This window comes from Mustela putorius, unplaced genomic scaffold (assembly GCF_011764305.1).
Source record: "Mustela putorius furo isolate JIRA1106 unplaced genomic scaffold, ASM1176430v1.1 tig00000997_pilon_pilon_pilon, whole genome shotgun sequence".
NCBI classification, from domain to species: Eukaryota; Metazoa; Chordata; class Mammalia; order Carnivora; family Mustelidae; genus Mustela; species Mustela putorius.
In genome coordinates, this window is record NW_025421527.1 from 6,165,632 (window position 1) to 6,186,831 (window position 21,200).

The following is a 21,200-nucleotide window of genomic DNA, read 5'->3' on the forward strand; positions in this document are numbered from 1 at the left end:
TTTTAGGTTGTCAGGTTTGTTTCTTCCTCTCTTTGTCTTTTCTTTTGCCTTGTTTCCTACAAGAAATCTGGAATTATCCTTATTTTTACATAATCGATCTTCCCCTTGCCCTGCCCTGGCTACTTTTAAGTTTTTGTAGCAGTTCTAAGCAATTTAATTATGTCCCTTGGGATATAGTTTTCATGTTCCTTGTGCTTGGGGTTTATTGAGATTCTTGAATTTGTAGGTTTATAATTTTCACTGTTTATTCTTTTTTGGTCATTACTTATTCATATGTTTTTTCTGTCCACTCCTATAACTCTTTGAGCAACTCCAGTTGTCTGGATATTAGGCTGCTTAAAGTTGTTCCCCAGCTTTAGGGCGCCTGGGTAGCTCAGTCAGTTAGGCATCAGCCTTTGGCTCAGGTCATAATTCCAGGGTCCTGGGATGTCTGCTCTTTCCCCCTGCCTATGCACACATGCACTCTCTCTCTCTCTCAAATAAATTAATAAAATTCTTTAAAATATATATATATATATTCTTTTTAAAAAAAGTCTCCCAGTCCCCTCATGCTCTTCTTATTTATTCTTTCCGACTGTTTTGAGGTCATTTTTATTACTACCTCTCCTGGTTCGTTAATTTTTTTTTCCCTGTAATCACTAATCTGCTTTTAAAATCAGTGCATTTTAACTTCTTTATTGAGATCTTTTTTTACGTACCACACAATTCACCTATTGAGTGTGCAGTGTAGTGGTTTCAGTGTATTCACAGAGTAGTACAACTATCCCCACACTCTAAGATTAGAACATTTTCATCACCCCAAAAAAGAAACCTCTGGGGCACCTGGGTGGTTCAAGTGGTTGAGCATCTGCCTTCGGCTCAGGTCAGGATGTCTGGGTCCTGAGACTGAGCCCTGCCTTGGGCTCTCTGCTCAGCAGGAGCCTGCTTCTGCCTCTCCTTTCGCCCCTCCCTTATCCTCTGCCACTGCCCCCCCACTCGTGCTTGCTCTCTCCCTCTCAAATGAATAAATAAAAAATCTTTAAAAAAAGAAAGGAAGGAAGAAACCTCTGACCCGGCAGCAGGCATGATGCATTGTGACCCTCTCTTCAGCTATGGGCAGCCACTGGTCCACTTCCTATTTCCATTGACTTGCCTATTCTGGACTTTTCATATAAATGGAGTCATACAATAGATGGCCATTTGTGACTGACTTCCATCACTTAGGTAATGTTTCTAAGGTTCATCTGTATTGTAATTCTTATCAGTACTTCATTCTTTTTTGTGACCATATAATACTCCGTTTTACAGGGTCGCGACATTTTGTTGATTCATCAGTTGACGGACATTTGGGTTGTTTCCACTTTTCAGCTGTAGGAATAATGCTGCGGTGAACATTGGTGTACAGATTTTTGTGTGGGAATAGTATTTTCAGTTCTCTCGGGTGTATGCCTAGCAATGGAACTGTGGGTCATATGATAACTCTGTGTTTAACTTTGTGAGGAACCGCCGAGCTTTTTTCCAAAACTGATTGTACCATTTTCCATTCCCAGCAGCAGTGTGTGAAGATTCCCGTCTCCCCGCAGGCTCCTCAACGCTTCCTGTGTTGTTTGTGACTGGTGTCTCTCTGCAGTGGTCACCTCTGTGGTACTCTGTCCTTTCACTAGACCTCCGCTCCGTCTCCTCTGCTCCCAAGCCGGCCTGGCTCTGCCTCAGTTCCACCTGTGCACACCGTGTCTTAGAAGCTCCCCTAAGACCATAAAGGAGGGCAGTTGGCGAGCTTACCTTGTTTGTGTCCTGTTCCTGCGGGGCCACTGCCTTTGTTGTCCGATGTCCAGTGTCTTGAAAACCTGTCTCGTGTATTTTTGTCTGGGCCGTTGTTATTTCAGGTAGGAGGGTAAATCCGCCCCTGTTAACACCAACTTGGCCAGAAGTAGACTTCGCAGCATTAAACATCAACAAATTGATACTTAATGTTGAACTGGAGAATGGATTACTAAATCGTATATTTTTGCAATGGAGTTCTACACAGCAGTTAAAACAAATGAAGTAGGACTTCATACATTTACTTGGATAAATTTTAAAAAAATTAAAAATGGGGGCACCTTGGTGGCTCAGTGGGTTAAAGCCTCTGCTTTCGGCTCAGGTCATGTTCCCAGGGTCCTGGGATGGAGCCCCACATCGGGCTCTCTGCTCAGCGGGGAGCCTGCTTCCCCCTCTAGTCCCACCCCCTCTCTGCCTGCCTCTCTGCCTATTTGTGATCTCTGTCTGTCAAATAAATAAATAAAATCTTAAAAAAAACAACAACTTTAAAAATGAACATTGAAAGGCAAATGGAAAAGGACATGTACAAGAGCCTACTTTCTAAACTATAATTTATAAAAGTACACAAACTGTACCATACATTATTTAAAGATACTTATGCAGTAATCTTGTAACAGTATCCATGGAAATGATAACAAACTCATCAGAATAATGCCTTTCTCTGGGGAGAGGAGGAGGTGGGGAATAGATTGGGGGTGTAGTTATCCAGGGTGCTTTGAATGTATCTCTAAGTGTTTAATTTCACTAAAAGTAAGTTAGGAAGCCACATATGTAACAAATGACCAGGGCCTAACTATGTGAAGAACTCTTAGAACTAAATAGGTAAAACAATCCAGTTAGAACACGGCCAGAAAACATGAACAGAGGGGTTTTCACAAAAGAGGATTTATTTATTTATTTATTTATTTATTTATTTATTAAGATTTTATTCACTCATTTGACAGGCAGAGATCACAAGCAGGCAGAGAGAGAGAGAGAGAGGAGGAAGCAGGCTCCCTGCTGAGCAGAGAGCCCGATGTGGGGCTCAATCCCAGGACCCCGGGATCATGACCTGAGCTGAAAGCAGAGGCTTTAACCCACTGAGCCACCCTGGTGCCCCTCACAAAAGAGGATTTACAGATGGCAAATAAACACATAGAAGGATATGCAGCATCACTAGCCTTTAAGGAAATACAAATGAAAACTATGGTGAAATATCACTACACACCTCTCAGAATGGGTTAAACAGCAAGCAGTGACACCACCAAATGCCAGTGAGGATATGAAGAAACTGGACTTGTCAAACATTGCTTATGGGATTATATAATGGGCCATCCATGCTAGGAAACAGATGGGTGGTTTCTTATAAAGCTAAACATTAATTTTCTATATTACTCAGCAGTAATAACACTCTTATGCATTTATCCCAGAGAAATGAAAACTTGTGTTTCTGCAGAAACTTGTATGTGAATATTCATAGCAGCTTTGTTATGGCAAAAAAAAAAAAAAACCAAAAACAAAAACAACAAAAAAAAAAACACCACAAAACTGTTTTCAACTCCATTGCCCTTCAGCAGTGCAATAAGTAGGGTACATTCTGACCATGGGCTACTAGTTGGCCATAAGAAGGAATGGACTATTGGTACATGCAAAAATTTGGACGAATCTCAAGGGAATTCTACTAAAAGCCATTTTTTTAAAAAGCCAACCCCAGGGGTGCCTGAGTGGCTCAGTCATTTAAGGGTCTTAATCTTGGTTTCAGCTCAGGTCATGATCTGGGGGTCCTGGGCTGGAACTGCACATCAGGTTCCACACTCAGTGTGGGGTCTGCTTGGGATTCTCTCTCCCTCTCCTTCTGCCCCTCCTGCTTCGGTTCTTTCTCTCGTGTGTACATGCTCTCTCAAATCTTTAAAAATAAAAAAAAATTTTTTTTTAAGCCAGCCCCAATAAAAGTTTTTTAAAAAGTAATCTATACATCTTCCCCCATTTTACTTGGATACGTTTGTCCTTACTTAGTTCCCAATGTCACCACGTTCGTAGGTGCCTGGATCCTCCATAGTCAAGACAGAGAACAGTTCTATCACCTCAGACCCACCCTGTCACTGCCCCCTGCCAACTACGCGCCAACCTGGTGATCACCGATCTCTTTTCCATATCTAAAGGGTTATCCTTTTTTTTTTTTTTTTTAAGATTTATTTATTTATTTTGAGAGAGAGGGAGAGAACACACGTGTGCCCAGGACGGGAGGAGGTCAGGGGAGAGAAAAACTTAAGCAGACTCCATGCTGAGCTCCGAGCCAGACCCGGAGCTCAATCTCATGACCCTTAGATTGTGACCGCGTCAAAATTAAGTCATATGGCGCTTAACCAACTGAGCCACCCAGACGCCTCAGGGGTTTGCCTCTTTTTTTTTTTTTTTTTTAAGATTTTATTTACTTAATTGGCAGATAGAGACCGCGAGAGAGGGAACACAAATGGGGGGAGTGGGAGAGGGAGAAGCAGGCTTCCGCTGAGCAGAGCTCAATCCCAGGACCTCAGGATCCTATCTGAGCCGAAGGCAGATGCTTAACCTACTGAGTCCCCCAGACATCCCAGATCTATAGATTATATCAACGTTGATATCCTGGTCATGGTGTTGGGGGAGACTAGGTAAAGGGTACATGGAATCTTTCCTGCAAGATTTCTTGAAACTTCCTGTGACTCTGCAATTACCTCAGAAAGTTAAATTAAGGGGCTCCTGGGTGGCTCAGTGGGTTGGAGCCTCTGCCTTTGGCTCAGGTCATGATCTCAGGGTCCTGGGATCGAGCCCCACGTCAGGCTCTCTGCTCGGCAGGGAGCCTGCTTCCCCCTCTCTCTGCCTGCCTCTCTGCCTGCTTGTGATCTCCACTGGTCAAATAAATAAATAAAATCGTTTAAAAAAAAAAGAAGAAAGAAAGTTAAATTAGAAAAATAAAATAGAGGTGAAGCGAAAACTTGTGTGCGGTGAGATTCCCCCGACTCCGCGTTGTGTCCGTTTGGAAGGTGGGTCAGAGAGAGAAATCAGAAAAATACTGGAAACAGAATTGAAAGTATTTTTTGATAACTTACTAATATTCATTTAAAAGTCTTTGGATTTGGGGAATCCAAATCCTGGAATATGACTTTTGATCCTTGAGGTTGTGAGTTTGAGCCCTACGTTGGGCGTATAGGTTGCTAAAAAAAAAAAACAATTAAAGTTTGGGGGACGTTAGAGCCTCTGCCTTAGAGCCTCTCGGCCTGCCTCTGCCTACAGCTCGGTTGCTGAGCGTATAGGTTGCTAAAAAAAAAAAACACAATTAAGTCTTGGGGCGCCTACTTGTGATCTCTATGTGGATAAATGAATATCTTTAAAAAAAAAAAAAAAAAAAAAAAAAAAAAAAAACAATTAAAGTCTTGGGGCGCCTCGGTGGTTCTGTGGGTTAAAGCCTCTGCCTTCAGCTCGGGTCGTGATCTCAGGGTCCTGGGATCGAGCCCCGCATCGGGCTCTCTGCTCTGCGGGGAGCCTGCTTCCTCCTCTCTCTCTCTGCCTGCCTCTCTACTTGTGAGCTCTGTCTGTGAAATAAATAAATAAAATCTTTTTTTTTTTTTTAATTAAAGTCTTTAGATTTTAAAGTTTTTTTATAAGAGATACTTATTTTAGAGAGCGAGAAAGCATGTGTGAGCAGGGGAGCGACAAAGGGAGGAGACAAGCAGACTTCCCACTGACTGGGGAACCGGATGGGGGGTGTGAGGCTCCGTCCCAGGAACCCTGAGATCGTGACCTGAGCTGAAATCAAGAGTTGGAGGCTTAACTGACTGGGCACCCAGGTGCCCCGAAAAGTCTTAAGATTTTTTAAAAGTATCAGAATTTGTAAGAAGGGTATATATATTTTGTATGTTTATATGAATATATATCTTACACAGAGGTGTATATTATATATATAATATGTGTTAAGTACTTAAAAAACAAAAAAGAAGCTCCACACCCAACATGCAGCTTGAATCCACGGCCTTGAAATCAAGAGTTGCGTGCTCCTCCGGCTGACCCAGCCAGGCATTCCGAAATAGCTTATTTTTTATGTGTTAAATAACTAATCTTCGACAAAGCAGAAAAGAATGTCCAATGGAAAAAAGATAGTCTCTTCAACAAATGGTGCTGGGAAAACTGGACAGCCACATGCAGAAGAACGAAACTTGAACCACTTTCTTCCACCACACACAAAAACAAATTCAAAGTGGATGAAAGAGCTGAATGGAAGACTGGAATCCATCAAAACCCTAGAGGAGAAGGCAGATGGCTACCTCTTTGACCTCGGCCACAGCAACTCCTTGCTAGACACATCTCCAGAGGCAAGGGAAACAAAAGCGAAAATGAACTACTGGGCTTGCGTCAAGATGAAAAGCTCCTGCACAGCAAAGGAGACAGTCAACACAAGGAAAAGACAGCCAACAGAACAGGAGAAGGTTTGCAAATGACCTGTCAGGCAAAGGGCTGGTATCCAAGATCTATGGAGAACTAATCAAACTCAACACGCAAAACACAAAAAATCCAATCAAGAAATGGGCAGAAGACATGGATAGACAGCTTTTCAAAGAAGACATCCAAAGGGCCAACAGACGCATGAAAAGATGTTCAGCATCACTCGGCATCAGGGAAATACAAATCAAAACCACGATGAGGGGCACCTGAAGCACTCAGTGGGTTAAGCCTCTGCTTTCAGCTCAGGTCATGATCTTGGGGTCCTGGGATCGAGCCCCACATCGGGCTCTCTGCTCAGCCGGGAGCCTGGTTCCTCCCTCTCTCTCTGCCTGCCTCTCTGCCTACTCGTGATCTCTGTCTGTCAAATAAATAAAATCTTTTAAAAAAAAGAAAAAAGAAAAAAACACGATGAGACCCCACCTCACACCAGTCAGAACGGCTAAAACAAGTCAGGAAACGACAGATGCTGGCGAGGATGCGGACAAAGGGGAATCCTCCCACGGTGTTGGTGGGAACGCACGCTGGTGCAGCCGCTCTGGAAAACAGCATGGAAGTTCCTCCAAAAATTGAAAATAGAGCTACCCTACGACCCAGCAATCGCACTACTAGGGACTTACCCACAGGATACAAATGTAGTGATCCGAAAAGGCACGTGCACCCCAGTGCACAGCAGCAGCATCCACAGTAGCCAAACTGTGGCCCAGATGCCCCATCGACAGATGAACGGTAAAAGCAGATGTGGCATATGTATGCGAGGGAATGCTATGCAGCCGTCAGAAAGAATAAAATCTTGCCATTTGCAGGGTACCTGGGTGGCTCAGTCATTAAGTGTCTGCCTTTGGCTCAGGATTTGCAGTGATGTGGATGGAACTAGAGTACATCATGCTGAGCAAAATAAGTCAGAGAAAGACAAATACCATAGGATTTCACTCATGTATGGGATTTAAGAAACAAAACAGATGAACATGGGGAAGGGAAGGGAAAATAAAATAAGATAAAAACAGAGAGGGAGTCAAACCATAAGAGACTCTTAACTATAGGGGATATACTGAGGGCTGCTAGAGGGAAGGGTTAGGGGGATGGCTTGGGTGGGGGCTGGGCGTTACGGAGGCACTTGTGACGAGCTCTGGGTGTGGTAGGTAAGTGATGGATCACTCACTTCTACTCCTGACACCAATATTCACTATATGTTAACTAGAATTTTTAAAAAATTTTAAAAGGGAGGGCGGCTGGGTGGTTCAGTGGGTTAATCCTCTGCCTTCGGCTCAGATCATGGTCTCAGGGTCCTGGGATCGAGCCCCGCATCGGGCTCTCTGCTCGGCAGGGGGCCTGCTTCCTCCTCTCTCTCTCTCTGCCTACTTGTGATCTCTGCCTGTCAAATAAATAAATAATCTTTAAAAAAATGTTTTTTTTTTAAAGGAATACTGCTTTGCTTTTATATAACTATAGGCTTAAATTTCATCATTTTTCAAAATTGGTGGGGAGGTTTTTTGTTCTGATTTGTTTTGTTTTGTTTTTGAGTAGGCTCAACACCCAGCATGGGGCTCAAGACTTAAAACGCCGAGATCGAGAGTCCCATGCTCTACTGACCAGGCCAGCCAGGTGCCCTGAAAATTGGGGCTTTGTAACTTAACTGACAATTAAAATTTTTCTATTCATTCTCTGATGTGGTTAGTTGGGAAAGCAAATGTGAGAGGAGCATTGTACGTCGGCTGGCGAACAGCGGTCACTCAGCCGATGTTTGTCTGGTTCGTGCTTCCTCTCCAGCCTCCACCGTCTGCTCTCTCAGGGTCCTCTGAGTCTTCGCTGCAGATCTGGGTTTTGGTTCGGGGCTAACAGTAAGATGAAAGCTTGACAATCGTGAGGCTGGAGCTGTGACCACCTGACCATTCTTTCTTTTCACAGGGGCAGCAGCAGATTGAAACTGGGCGTTTTTCGCCTGTAATTGTTAGACATCAGCGTTGGGGCTCTCCTTTAGTTTGCTGAGAGGTCCTGTTTTCCTGGTGTTTCCTCCAGCTCTCTGTCCGTTTCTTAGTTTCCTCCAACCCTTAAATGTCGGTGCTGCCCAGGGATCTATGCTGGGCCCTCTTTTCTTGTGACTCTGTCTTTTTTTCTGGGCAGCGTTGCTCAGCGCCCATCCATTACTTCCATTACCTCCTCTGCCTGTACAAGTATCTGTCTCCAGCCCTGGCCTGAGCACCGGCTCTTCAGTTTGCGTGCTGCGTGCCCCGATCATTGGATGCGTCCACCTCAGTGTCACATCGGCACTTCTGACAGTTTTCCATGAAGATAGTTTAGTTTAGGTAAGGGATAACCTGGCTCCAACTGGCTTACACATTAAGCGAGTTTATTGGCCTGTGTAACTGGCGTGAATCCACGCTAGCTCTGGGGCAGTTTGAGGTGTGGCCCAGCTCCAGGATTCTCTCCCATCTCCGTGTGGCTGGTGCAGTGTCTCCTCTGTCCACAAGTGACCTGCCTTCCTCATGGTCTCAAGACGGCTGCCAGCAGCAGCACACCAGGACTGCATATTTTCACATTCATACTCAGAGGAAGAGAATATAGGACTGGGTAGGACCTGGTGGCTGAGACTTAAGTCAGGAAGTGTCAGGGATGATTCCCAGGCTTCTGGCTTTTGTCTGTGGATGAGTTCAGCCCTCTTCATTGAAGTATGAGAAAAGCAGGCTGTAGGAAGGCAGAGAAGATGAGTTCGTGTGAGCACCCAAGTTCTTATTTTAGTTACATGCACATCTTCTCCTGTCAGAATGAAATTGTTAGCAGTGACCTAGGGGCTTCTGGGTGGCGCAGTCATCAGGTGTCTGCCTTCAATTCAGGTCATGATCCCGGGATCCTGGGATCGAGCCCCAATCAGGCTCCCTGCTCAGTGGGAGGCCTGCTTCTCCCTCCCTCTGTTTGTGTTCCTGCTCTCGCTGTCGTTCTGTCAAATCAATAAATAAAATCTTAAAAAGAAAAAGAGACAGTGACCTAATCTTTTTTCCCCTTTATTCCTGCCAGCTAACCATGAGCTGGACACATAGTATTCTTGGTGTTTGGGGCGGGGGCAGGGGGGGTGTGTGCATGCACAAATACCCAGCACCGCTTCCCATGGTTCTCCAGGTTCTCCAGCTCTGGTCCGTCAATCTGTGTAACAGATTTTTGAAGTGTGTTAGTCCTGCATAGCAATCCCAGATTTACTGTCTAACGCTTTATACCCCAGAGATACTGGATTGAACGTTTTCCCAACTGTGAAGTTAGGAATAATACCACCTAGTAACTTGTCGAGGAGATTGAAATGAGAGCACATGAGAAGTGCCTAGCAGTGTTTGGCTTTTAAAGATTAGTGATTATCATTAGCAGCCCATAAGAAACAAAAAAAAGGCTGGTTAGGCATTAAAAGGCAAAATACAGGGCACCTGGGTGGCTCAGTCCATTAGCGTCTGCCTTCGGCTCAGGTCATGATCCCAGGGGAGGGGCCCAGCCCCCACATCAGGCTCCCCACTCAGCTCTCCCTCCCCCAGCTTATGCTCTCTCGCTCGCTCGCTCTCAAATAAATAATCTTTAAAAGGCAAAATTAACATTTATCTTAGAGGATTTTTTGAAAATTTTATTTTAAGGGGGCTCCACACCAAATGTGGGGCTTGAACTCACAACCTTGAGATTGACTAAGTAGCGCATGCTCTACTGACTGTGTCAGCCTGGCTCCCCTATTTTGCAGAATTTTTGTTTTGTTTTTTTTAGAGAGGAATTTTTATGTGATAAAGTTACATTGAATATTCTTTTTTCTTTAAGGCTTTATTTATTTATTTGACAGCACACAAGTAGGCAGAGCAGCAGGCAGAGGGAGAGGGGGAAGCAGGACCCCTGCTGACCAGAGAGCCTGTGCAGGGATGCGGGGACTCGATCCCAGGACTCTGGGATCATGACCTGAGCAGAATTCAGGCAGAGGCTTAACTGACTGAGCCACCCAGGCGCCCCTCAGTGACTCTTTTTTTTAATGTAGATACACAGAGTTGTGCGGCTATTGCCACAATCCAGTTTTAGAATATTTCTATCACCTCATGTGCCACTTTTTTTCCTTTGTTCTTTCTTTCACCTTTTCTTTTGTGTTTTTTTTGGTTGTTGTTTTCTTGGTTTTTTTGTTTTTTTAGAGAGAGAGAGAATCTTCAACAGGCTTCTCACCCAGCACAGAGCCCAGTGCAGGAGTCAGTCTCATGACCCGAGCCCAAATCAAGAGTTGGACGTGTGAAATGACTGAGCCACCCAGGCGCCCTCTCTCATGACATTTTTTCTTTTTTAGATTTTACTTATTTATTTATTTGACAGAAAGACAGACAAGTTTGCAGAGCAGCAGGCAGAGGGAGAGGGAGAAGCAGACTCCCTGCTGAGCAGAGAGCCCGATGCGGGACTCCATCCCAGGACCCTGAGGTTATGACCCGAGCCAAAGGCAGAGGCTTAACCCACTGAGCCACCCAGGTGCCCCTCTCATGACATTTTTAATTTATCTCAGTTACATTGGATTTTTTTCTTATTGTGGCAAAATATAACAATTTTTTAAACCTTTTTTTCCTTTTTTTTTTCTAAAATTTATCAATTTAACCATTTTTAACTGTACAGTTTCAGTGGCCTTAGGTATATTCACAGTGTTGTGAAACTATCACCACTGTCCATTTTAAGGACTGTTTTTTGTTTTTTAAGATTTTACTTATTTATTTGAAAGAGCATGAACAGGAGCGGAGGGAAAAGCAGCCTCCCTGCTGAGCAAGGAGCCAGATGTAGCATTCGACCCCAGGGTCCCTGGGATCACGACCTGAGCCAAAGGCAGGCGCTTCACTGAGCCACACCCGGGCACCACCAGGAACTTTCTCTTCACCCCAGAGATTCTGTTCCACTTAAATAACAGTTCCTCACTGTCGTGTCGCCACTTGAGTCGCAGGTAGCCACTGATGTACTTTCTATCTTGGTTAATTTGCCTATTCTAGGTACCTCATGTTAGTGGAAATACTTGTTCTTCTGCATGTGACGTACCTCACTTTGCATGATATTTTCAAGATTCATCCATGTTTTATCGGATTTCGTGGCAGAATGGCTAGATCAGTAAAGAATGGGCAAGGACGGGTGCCGGGGTGGCTCAGTGGGTTAAGCCTTTGCCTTCGGCTCAGGTCATGATCTCAGGGTCCTGGGATCGAGCCCCGCATCGGGCTCTCTGCTCAGCGGGGAGCCTGCTTCCTCCTCTCTCTCTCTGCCTCTCTGCCTACGTATGATCTCTCTCTGTCAAGTAAATAAATAAAATCTTTAAAAGAAAAAAAAAAGAATGCTCAAGGAAAGTTTGGTCAGCATTTTCAAGGCATCTCTTGGGAAAGATTACTTACCTTAGACATTCAAATATCTGTTTCTGGTTTCTCCCAACTTCTAGTGTATCTGTGTATTTCGCTGGAGTGTAATATGGGGGGCGGGTCTTTGAGCAGTGTTCAGCTGTGCGTATAACCATCTGAGAAGCCGGGATGATCATGGCGTCCCAGACTCCATTCACTCTAGGTTATCGATGTTTTGTTCCTTTGTTACATATTTCCAGTGCTTATGAATTTGCCTCAAAACTTGGAACTCTGTGCCATATTACTTTGCATTTGTGTATCTTGCTTTGTACCTTTCTGGAGTATTTTTTGCATCTAGGTGTGTGATCAGTTGAGTAACAGACTTTCCTCACTCACAGCTTCCCACGGGATTCTCAGTGGTCCTCTCAATATGAGGTGTTTTGTTTTGTTTTGTTTAAAGATTTTATTGTTTATTTGAGAAGGAGGGAGGGAGAGGGGGAAGCAGGCTCCCCGCTGAGCAGAGAACCTGCTTGAGACTCGATCCCAGGATCCTGGGATCATGACCTGAGCCAAAGGCAGAGGCTTGAACCCACTGTTCGACCCAGGTGCCCCTCAGTATGAGGTGTTGGTCACCTTCCCTGGAACACTGGGGAGTTACTGGGGAGTTGGAGTTTAACTTTTGATGTTCTGTAGCATTCAGCGTTCCAGTTTCCACCTTGTGGGCATTTTTCAGAAGTAAACCACTTCAGAAATAACATCTATCAAAATTACCAGGTCCTTAGGGGGACCTGTCGCTAAAGACTCTGTGTTCTGTCGTCTGTCTCTGTCTGAAGCTGTTGAAATGAAACGAGGATGCAGAGAAGTTGGAAGCTCATGTGCTGCTGGTGGTGACCGACGACGGCCCGGTCTCTTTGGAAAGCAGCCCAGGGCTGAACAAAGAGCTGCCGTACAGCCCAGCAGCTCCCTCCTGGGTCTTTACCCAAGAGAACTGAAAACCTGTTCACGTAAAAACATGTGCACGAAAATTCATAGCAGCATTGTTCATAACAGGAAAAAGTAGGGGAAAAAACAAATGTCCATCAGTTGATAAATGGATAAACAAAATACGTGAACACAAATGGAATATTATTTGGACATGAAAAGACAGACGCACGACACAGGCTGCAGACAGAAATGATGCACATTGACAGAAGCTAGTCGCAGAAGAAGCGCATATGGTTCCAGTTATGTGACAAGTCCAGGGGTGCCTGGGTGGCTCAGTCAGTTAAGCGTCCGGTTCTCGATTCCCGCTCAGGTCAGGATTTCTCAGGGTCATGAGATCAAGCCCTGTGTCTCACTGTGCGCTGGGCATGGAATCTGCTTAAGATTCTCGCCCCATCTTGTGCTCTGTCTCTCTCTCTCTCTCCCCCCTCTTTCTGGAAGAAGAAAAAAAGTCCAAATTAACAAATGTAGAGTCAGAAAGTAAATTGGTTGAGGGACTGCTTATGGGTATGGTTTCTTGAGGGGGTAGATGATAAAAATGTTCTAGTATTGATTGTGGTGATGGTTACACAGCTCTGTGAATAGAGTAAAAACCACTGAAATGTGCACTTTTTTTTTTTTAACATTTATTTATTTGAGAGAGCACCCATACATGAGACAAACCCTGAAGCAGATTTCCTGCTGAGCGTGGAGCCCAACACGGGGCTCCATTCAGGACCCTGAGATCAGACCCGAGCCAAAATCAAAAGCCAACCACTTAATCAGCAGAGGCACCCAGCATCCCAAAGTGTGCACTTTCGATCGGTAGATTCAGGTCACCTGGGTGGCTCCGTTGGTTAAGCAGCTGCCTTCTGCAGAGTTCCGGATCGTGGAGTCCCGCATCAGGCTCCCGGCTCAGTGGGAGCCCTGCTTCTCCCTCCCCCTCTCCCTCTGCTGCTCCCTACCACCTCCCCACTTGTGCTCACTCTCTTTCAAATAAATAGATAAAATCTTTTTTTAAAAAAAGATAACAACGGGGCGCCTGGGTGGCTCAGTGGGTTAAAGCCTCTGCCTTCAGCTCTGGTCATGATCCCAGGGTTCTGGGATCGAGCCCCACATCGGGCTCTCTGCTTAGCAGGAACCCTGCTCTCTCTCTCTCTCTCTCTGCCTGCCTCTCTGCCTACTTGTGATCTACTTGTGATAAATAAATAAAATAAAACACAAATATGCCCAACTGTGCTTTTTAAAAAAAAATAATAAAAAAGATAATTTTTTAAAATAACTAACATAACATAATAAAAGAAAGAAAAGAAGTAACATTACCCAAAAATTCAGAGACCTGGCTTCTGACTTCTTTTTCTGATCTCCAAAATGTCTGTTTCCTTTGGTTGGTTGTTTCTGTTTTTGTTTTTTGGTCATACTCAGGAAAGGATTAAATAGCTGTTATTTTTCTCCTCACTACAAGAAGGAAGCTGCCACAAGCATAAACATATTTTTCTTTGCAAGACCGCAGTTAGCATTGTCGGTCTTCTCTGTCTTGCTACTCAAGTCTGTGAATTAGTGGGTCTGAGCTCATGTTTTAGGTCTAGAAGTCATAACCCTAGGGTATAGAAATTAAATTCTGTTGAGCATCTTCTAAGTACCCACTTTTAAAGATAAAATTAAGATTTAGGGAGGTAAAGTAACTTATAAGACTTTATAAAAGTAATTAGCAATTTGAATCTGTGTTTCCATGACTCAAAAAACTTTCTTTCCAGTGCCTCTTTGCTATTTCCTATCAGGAAAACAGCCCTGGATTCAAAAGTATGGAAGAGATTCTGCATTTAAATTTTGTTAGCTTAAAAATTCAAAGTGAGGGGCGCCTGGGTGGCTCAGTGAGTTAAGCCGCTGCCTTCGGCTCAGGTCATGATCTCAGGGTCCTGGGATCGAGCCCCACATCGGGCTCTCTGCTCGGCGGGGAGCCTGCTTCCCCCTCTCTCTCTGCCTGCCTCTCTGCCTACTTGTGATCTCTATCAAATAAATAAATAAAATCTTTAAAAAAAAAGTGAGAGGGAAAATGATAATTTTCTATCTTTAATAATTTTGTTGCATAAGTAGAGAAAGTATTACCTCTTCTCAGCCTAAACACCTGAGCCTTTCATAAAAGTCAAGTATCTTTTTTTTTTCTAAGTAGGCTTTATGCCCAGTGGGCTTGAACTCACAACCCCAAGATCAAGTCTCCTGCTCCAACAAATGAGCCAGCCAGGCGCCCCCTAAAGTCACGTGTCTTAAGATACTGAATCTGTATCCGCATAGACTTGCTGCGTCCAGCAACTGTGGCTCCCCATGAAGTGTTCTTTGTTTACTTCCTCTTCTCGTCCTTCATAAGAGAGGCCAGCTAAAGATCTGCCTGGGTGACTGGACGAACTTCTCCGTTCATAAGAGTCTTTTCCAGGAAAAGGATTTGGTTTGATAGTTAAAACTAGCATATCTAGGACACCTGGGTGGCCCACTCGATTAAGCGTTTGCCTTTGGCTCAGGTCATGATCCCAGGTCCTGGGATGGAATCACACGTCGGGCTCCTTGCTCAGTGGCGAATCTGCTTCTCCCTCTCCCTGTGCCCCTCCCCCTGCTTGTGCTTGCTCAGTCTCTGAAAAATAAATAAAATCTTTTTTTTTTTTAAGATTTTATTTATTTATATGACAGGCAGAGATCACAAGTAGGCAGAGAGGCAGGCAGAGAGAGAGGAGGAAGCAGGTTCCCTGCTGAGCAGAGAGCCCGATGCGGGGCTCGATCCCAGGACCCTGAGATCATGACCTGAGCCGAAGGCAGAGGATTTAACCACTGAGCCACCCAGGCGCCCCAATAAAATCTTTAAAAAAAAAAAAAAAAAAAGCAAAAACCAACGCATCTGACTTTGAGCATACGGACACAAAAAGCCCATCACAAAAGAATGTTTATTCTGAGAGAGGTAGGGTTTTAATGGACCGTCCAGTTGAGTGTAGTGGTGACATAGTAAGGACTTGGATGACTGGAAAGTAGTTGAGGTTTACTTTTCACTGCTGAAGTTGAGTGGAGAAATCTCCTTTAGTTATAAGTGTTCTGGGAAGATAGAAGGTAGAAGGTTAGTTCAGTGACCTTTGAACTTCCTTCCATGTATCTGATTCTTTTTTTTTAAGATTGTATTTATTTGAGAAAGAGACATAGTGACAGAGATAGGGAGAGAGTGCACAAGCACAAGAGGGAGATACAGGCCCCCGCTGAGCAGGGAGCCTGACGTGGGCCTCGATCCCAGGACCCCAGGATCATGACCTGAGCCGAAGGCAGTCCCCAACCAGCTGAGCCACCCAAGCTCCCCTCTTTTTTTTTTTTAAGCAGCTCTGCACTTAACGTGAGGTTGAGCTCACCGTGCTGAGATCGAGTCGCATGCCCGCCAGCTGAGCCGAGCAGTGCCCCATGCTGCTTCTGAGTGCCCCTGCCACCCCCTCATTCCTTCCAGACTGCCGAAGAGGCTGTGCTCTCATCTCGCTTATGTTTTCCTTCCCGTAGGATGGACAGAATGACAGAAGATGCCCTTCGCCTCAACCTGCTGAAGCGGAGCTTGGACCCGGCGGACGAAAGAGATGACGTCCTGGCTAAGCGACTCAAAATGGAGGGGCACGAGGCCATGGAACGCCTGAAGATGCTGGCGCTGCTGAAACGGAAGGACCTGGCGAACCTGGAGGTGCCGCACGAGTTGCCCACCAAGCAGGATGGCGGTGGCATCAAGGGCTACGAGGAGAAGCTCAACGGGAGCCTCAGGCCTCACGGAGACGGCAGGGCGGCAGGAAGGCCCGGCAAAGAGAACATCAGCGACGAGCCGGTGGATATGAGCGCGAGGCGGAGGTACGGCGCCGGCTCCTGCAGGGGCACCTCCTCCAGGCTGCGCCGTGCGGCCGGGATACATTCCAGTGAGAGGAGGTGCTTCTTGGAATAAGACAGGCGTGTGCCGTTTGGCCTGACCAGGAATCCCTGTCACTCCCCAGTGGAGCTTTGTGCCTCCTGTCTCTGCTTAGCGGCACGGAGTCCGCAGTCAGCACGCTTAGGAGAAAGGTCATTGCGGGTGGATGAGGCACCGCAGAGCTGGCAGGGAGGGGCCGCGGGCTCCGCTCCCATGGCAGGCCGGACTAGCAGGGCCGCAGGCGTTCCTTCAGGTCGCCCCGACAGGCTTCGAATGTGCCGGGCCGGAGCCCCCGCTTCCATTACTTCCAAAAGCCGGGGCCCAGCTTCTCTTGTGCGAACAAGGAGGTGGTCCTCACGTGCTGATTCTCTGCCTTCTTGCTTTGTTGGCGCCACTGTCTTCAGCCTTCACGTGCACGTGAACATTCTTATGCTGTGCACATCCACGTGTGTGTGCACTCACACGTACACGGTTTCACAGGACTTTTTTTCTGGTGTCTGTCAGGGCTGAGTACTTGAAACAGTGGTGCTCGTACTCAGAGGGGTACTGGCGGAAGGGACAGCTCCCGGGGCAGTGAGTCACAGTGTAGACCACCTTAGCTTTAAGAACATTGTTTATTAATAGTTCACATAGAGCTGATAGGGCGTGAGAATGATTCTGTAGTGTCCGCTTCCCTTCAGCTGAATTTGTCTTACAACTGAAGAAGAACGAAAGAAATAGAGCCTTTTTTTTTTTCTTTTTAAGATTTTATTTATTTATTTGACAGACAGAGATCACAAGTAGGCAGAGAGGCAGGCAGAGAGAGGGGGAGGCAGGCTCCCTGCTGAGCAGAGAGCTCGATGTGGGGCTCGATCCCAGGACCCTGAGATCATGACCTGAGCTAAAGGCAAAGGCTTAATTCACTGAGCCACCAGGAACCCCCAGTTAGAGCCTTACCTGGGATTCTTTCTCTAGCTTTTAATGTTAACTTACTGTTAATGTCCCAAGTTTTTTTGTTTTTTTTTTTAAAGATTTTATTAGAGAGCACAAGCAGGGTGAGGGGCAGAAAGAGAAGCAGACTCCCTGCTGAGCAAGGAGCTTCATTCAGGGCTCCATCCCAGGACCCTGAGATCATGACCTGAGCCAAAGGCAGCTGCTTCATCAACTGAGCCAACCAGGCACCCCCCACACAATTATTTTTTTAAAACTCACCCAATGATGGAACATTATTCTTGGTAATAGCATTTAAAATCCTGGGCGCCTGGGTGGCTCAGTGGGTTGGGCGGCTGCCTTCGGCTCGGGTCGTGATCTCAGGGTCCTGGGATCGAGTCCCGCACCGGGCTCTCTGCTCAGCAGGGGGCCTTCTTCCCCCTCTCTCTCTGCCTGCCTCTCTGTCTACTTGTGAACTCTGTCAAATAAATAAAATCTTTTAAAAAATAAAAAATAAAAAAAATAAAATCCTTAGGAAACTTTAAATAAATTCCCTGTTGGTCATAAATGAGAAAAGTCCTTGGGTAGCTTGGAAGCTATATGTAGTGTCAGCAGAATATTATGAAAATAGATTAATTCTGAGATTCTTGAGAAAAAAAGAAAGCTGACGAATGTGATCAGGCCCCTGAGCAGCCCGCGTGCCCGTAACCACCTTCGCCGTCTGGAGCAGGTACTGACCCTACTTAACGAGGGAGGACAGACATTGGCCGGATCCCTCAGATCCCAAGTTGGCCCTGAAAATGCATTTTTCACAGAAACATTGTTACACATTTTGATGAGATCTCAGTACTAGTATTATTGGTATTGTATTAAATAAAATTTTAAAGTTCTGCTTTGAAAAGTCAGACTGCCCTAAGAACCCTACTATTGCATTTAATTTTATTTTAGAGGAATGAACTTTTGAAACTTGATCCTCTGGAAACTGGGAACTGTTTTGTTTTGTTTTGTTTTGTTTAAGATTTTTTCTTTATTTATCTGACAGAGATCACAAGTAGGCAGAGAGGCAGGCAGAGAGAGAGGAGGAAGCAGGCTCCCTGCAGAGCGGAAAGCCTGATGTGGGGCTCGATCCCAGGACCCTGGGATCATGACCGGAGCCGAAGGCAGAGGCTTAACCCACTGAGCCACCCAGGTGCCCCTGGGAACTGTTTTTAATGGTCTCCAGGAAAAGAGGGTTGATATAACTTGCGTAGATCCCTATTCTGCATGGGAAGCTAGGCCCGACTGGCCCCTGCCACGCTTCTCCCCTTTCACAGACCCACTGACAGTTATTTCCACTTAGCCCCTAGCTTTTTATTAGAATAAATTGTTCAGCAGGGAGAACAGCAGTGTCTTTGATCTGGATGAAAGAAGACAGTTTAAAAGTAGAAGTGAAGAGCCCTGACATCCATGATAGCCACATCATAATTGCCTAAATGTTTTTCTTTTTTTTTTTGGCTATCAGTTGGGCAGGTCACAACGTATATGAAATAAGGTGTGTGTAAAACCAGTGCTTGCTTATATTTTGGAATGCTAGAGAAACTTGGCAGTTTTCGTTCTATTGTTTTTACAACTGGAGTAAAGATTAGAAGTTACAAAGCTTTTGGGGCGCCTGGGTGGCTCAGTGGGTTAAGCCTCTGCCTTCAGCTAAGGTCATGATCTTGGGGTCCTCGGATCGGCGTCCTGGGATCCGGCCCCACATCGGGCTCACTGCCCAGCAGGGAGCCTGCTTCCCCACCTCTCTCTCTGCCTGCCTCTCTGCCTACTTGTGATCTCTGTCAAATAAATAAATAAAACTGATTTAAAAATACCAATCAAGTTAAAAAAAAAAACTGTAAAATACAAAACAAAACTGTCTATTAAGAAAAAAAAAGTTGTTACATAGCTCCCAAGGGAATCTGGCAGTCTGGGTCATAAGTGAGGTCAGCAACAAAACAGACTTTTTGTGATCTCTCTCCGACAGGTAAAGTTTCATACTTAAGAACACCAAATAATGTAAATCATATATATATTTGGGGAAGTAGCAAAATATTTTCTTTCCACGGAAAGCTTCCAGAATCTGAAGTCAGATGTATGTAAAAAAAAAAAAAAAATTGAAGAATGAACCAAAACTTGACTTGGGTATTGCCTTGCCTGTGCTATTATCTATTGTGGGTCTGATTTATATCCAGGAATAAAATAGCATTTATTTTATTAGGGTTTATTAGGGTTGTTCTCAGATCCAGCTTCTTAATAAATGCTACTCATCCACAGTCTCTATCCGGGAATGTCTCTTCCTGTCTTGTTGCTGGACAGTCCATCGGCAGTGGGCGGCATTCATTTGAGAAAGGAGGTGTTTGGGACGCCTGGGTGGCTCAGTGGGTTAAGCGGCTGCCTTCGGCTCAGGTCATGATCCCAGTGTCCTGGGATCGAGTCCCACATCGGGCTCCTTGCTCAGCGGGGAGCCTGCTTCTCCCTCTGCCTCTGCCTGCCATTCTGTCTGCCTGTGCTCGCTCTCTCCCCCTCTCTCTCTCTGATAAATAAATAAAATCTTTAAAAAAAAAAAAAAAAAAAAGAAAGGAGGTGTTCTTAGAGATGCTATTGATGTGTGTATCCAACCAGGACCAGAATGGCAGTAGCTTCAGACTGTTGATGTAAATAAACATTGGGAAGTCATGTAGAATTGGAAATCCACCAGATCTCAAAATTAGTCCCTTGTGTTAGGCTTGGAAGGCAGGGATGAAGGAATACAGAAATGAAAAATGAAGTCACCAGAAAATAAAATCAAACACCATAAGGTCCAACCATTATTCCAGCAACTTGGGGTCAGAGAAAGACAGGCTCTTGTCTAGTGCCTTCTTTTTCTATAACCTCACATCCTCGGCTTGCCATCTGTGACCAGCGGTTATAGAGCAGTCCAGACAGATGTAATAGATCCCAGCACACTCGTACGTGTCACTCTGTCCCTCTGTGTCTCAGCTGGATTGGGTTGCTCTCACTAACTCCGTTTTACCCTGTTGAGAAACTGGATGCTCACTCTGTCTAGCCAGGGTGCCCTGTTCGAAAGGCATCTACGGCCCAGCGGCTGGGAGAAGAGAAATGGGAGAAGGCTCTCAGCACTAAAGATCTGTGCTTTACGGGTTCAAGTTTCATGTTTAAGCAACAGCTACACGTTACTTTAGATCCGTGTGTTCCTAACTACACTGAAGGCCTTGAGGAAGAAGTTTCTGGGAGGGTGTCTTTAAAGAAATTAGAGAGAAGATATAGTTGTTGATTTGGGGGCCTAGGCAAATTAGAATCTCCAGAATTCAGTGCAAGTTTTTTGGTTTGTTTGTTTGTTTTTTATTTTTTTTTTTTTAAATATTTTTTTTTTAAGATTTATTTATTTATTTGACAGAGAGAGATCACAAGTAGGCAGAGAGGCAGGCAGAGAGAGAGAGGAGGAAGCAGGCTCCCTGCTGAGCAGAGAGCCCAATGCGGGGCTCGATCCCAGGACCCTGGGATCATGACCTGAGCCGAAGGCAGCGGCCTAACCCACTGAGCCACCCAGGCGCCCTGTTTGTTTGTTTTTTAAATCAGAAAAGCAAGTAGGATGCTTTTACAGCTCGCCCCAAAAGACCAAAACTACGATTGTCTAATAAATAAGATTGGGAATGCGGGAAGCCGGTATGGAGGATTTCGATTTCAGAGTCATTTCTAGAGAGTTTCTTGCTGAGGGAGGATGCTAAGTAGAGCTCTGGCAAGTAGATGCGAGTCCCGTTTGTCTAGTTTCGGGGTTTTGGTCCCTCCAGAAGGCTGTAGACTTGTCACTCTCTGTTCCCTCAAGCAACTGA

General features: G+C 45.3%; 1 protein-coding gene across 8 annotated transcripts in view; it reads left to right on the top strand.

Moving 5' to 3' along the window:
* Positions 1 to 21,200, top strand: part of GATAD2B (GATA zinc finger domain containing 2B) — a 92,526-nt gene that overhangs the window by 52,404 nt on the left and 18,922 nt on the right. For all 8 annotated transcript variants that reach the window (XR_006608601.1, XR_006608602.1, XR_006608597.1 and 5 more), the window contains exon 2: positions 16,053 to 16,388. Coding sequence is in view for 2 of the 8 variants with exons in the window: in XM_045086915.1 (XP_044942850.1) it covers positions 16,054 to 16,388 (335 nt within the window). In the remaining 6 variants the exon portion in view is untranslated. The remainder of the gene's footprint in view (positions 1 to 16,052; positions 16,389 to 21,200) is intronic.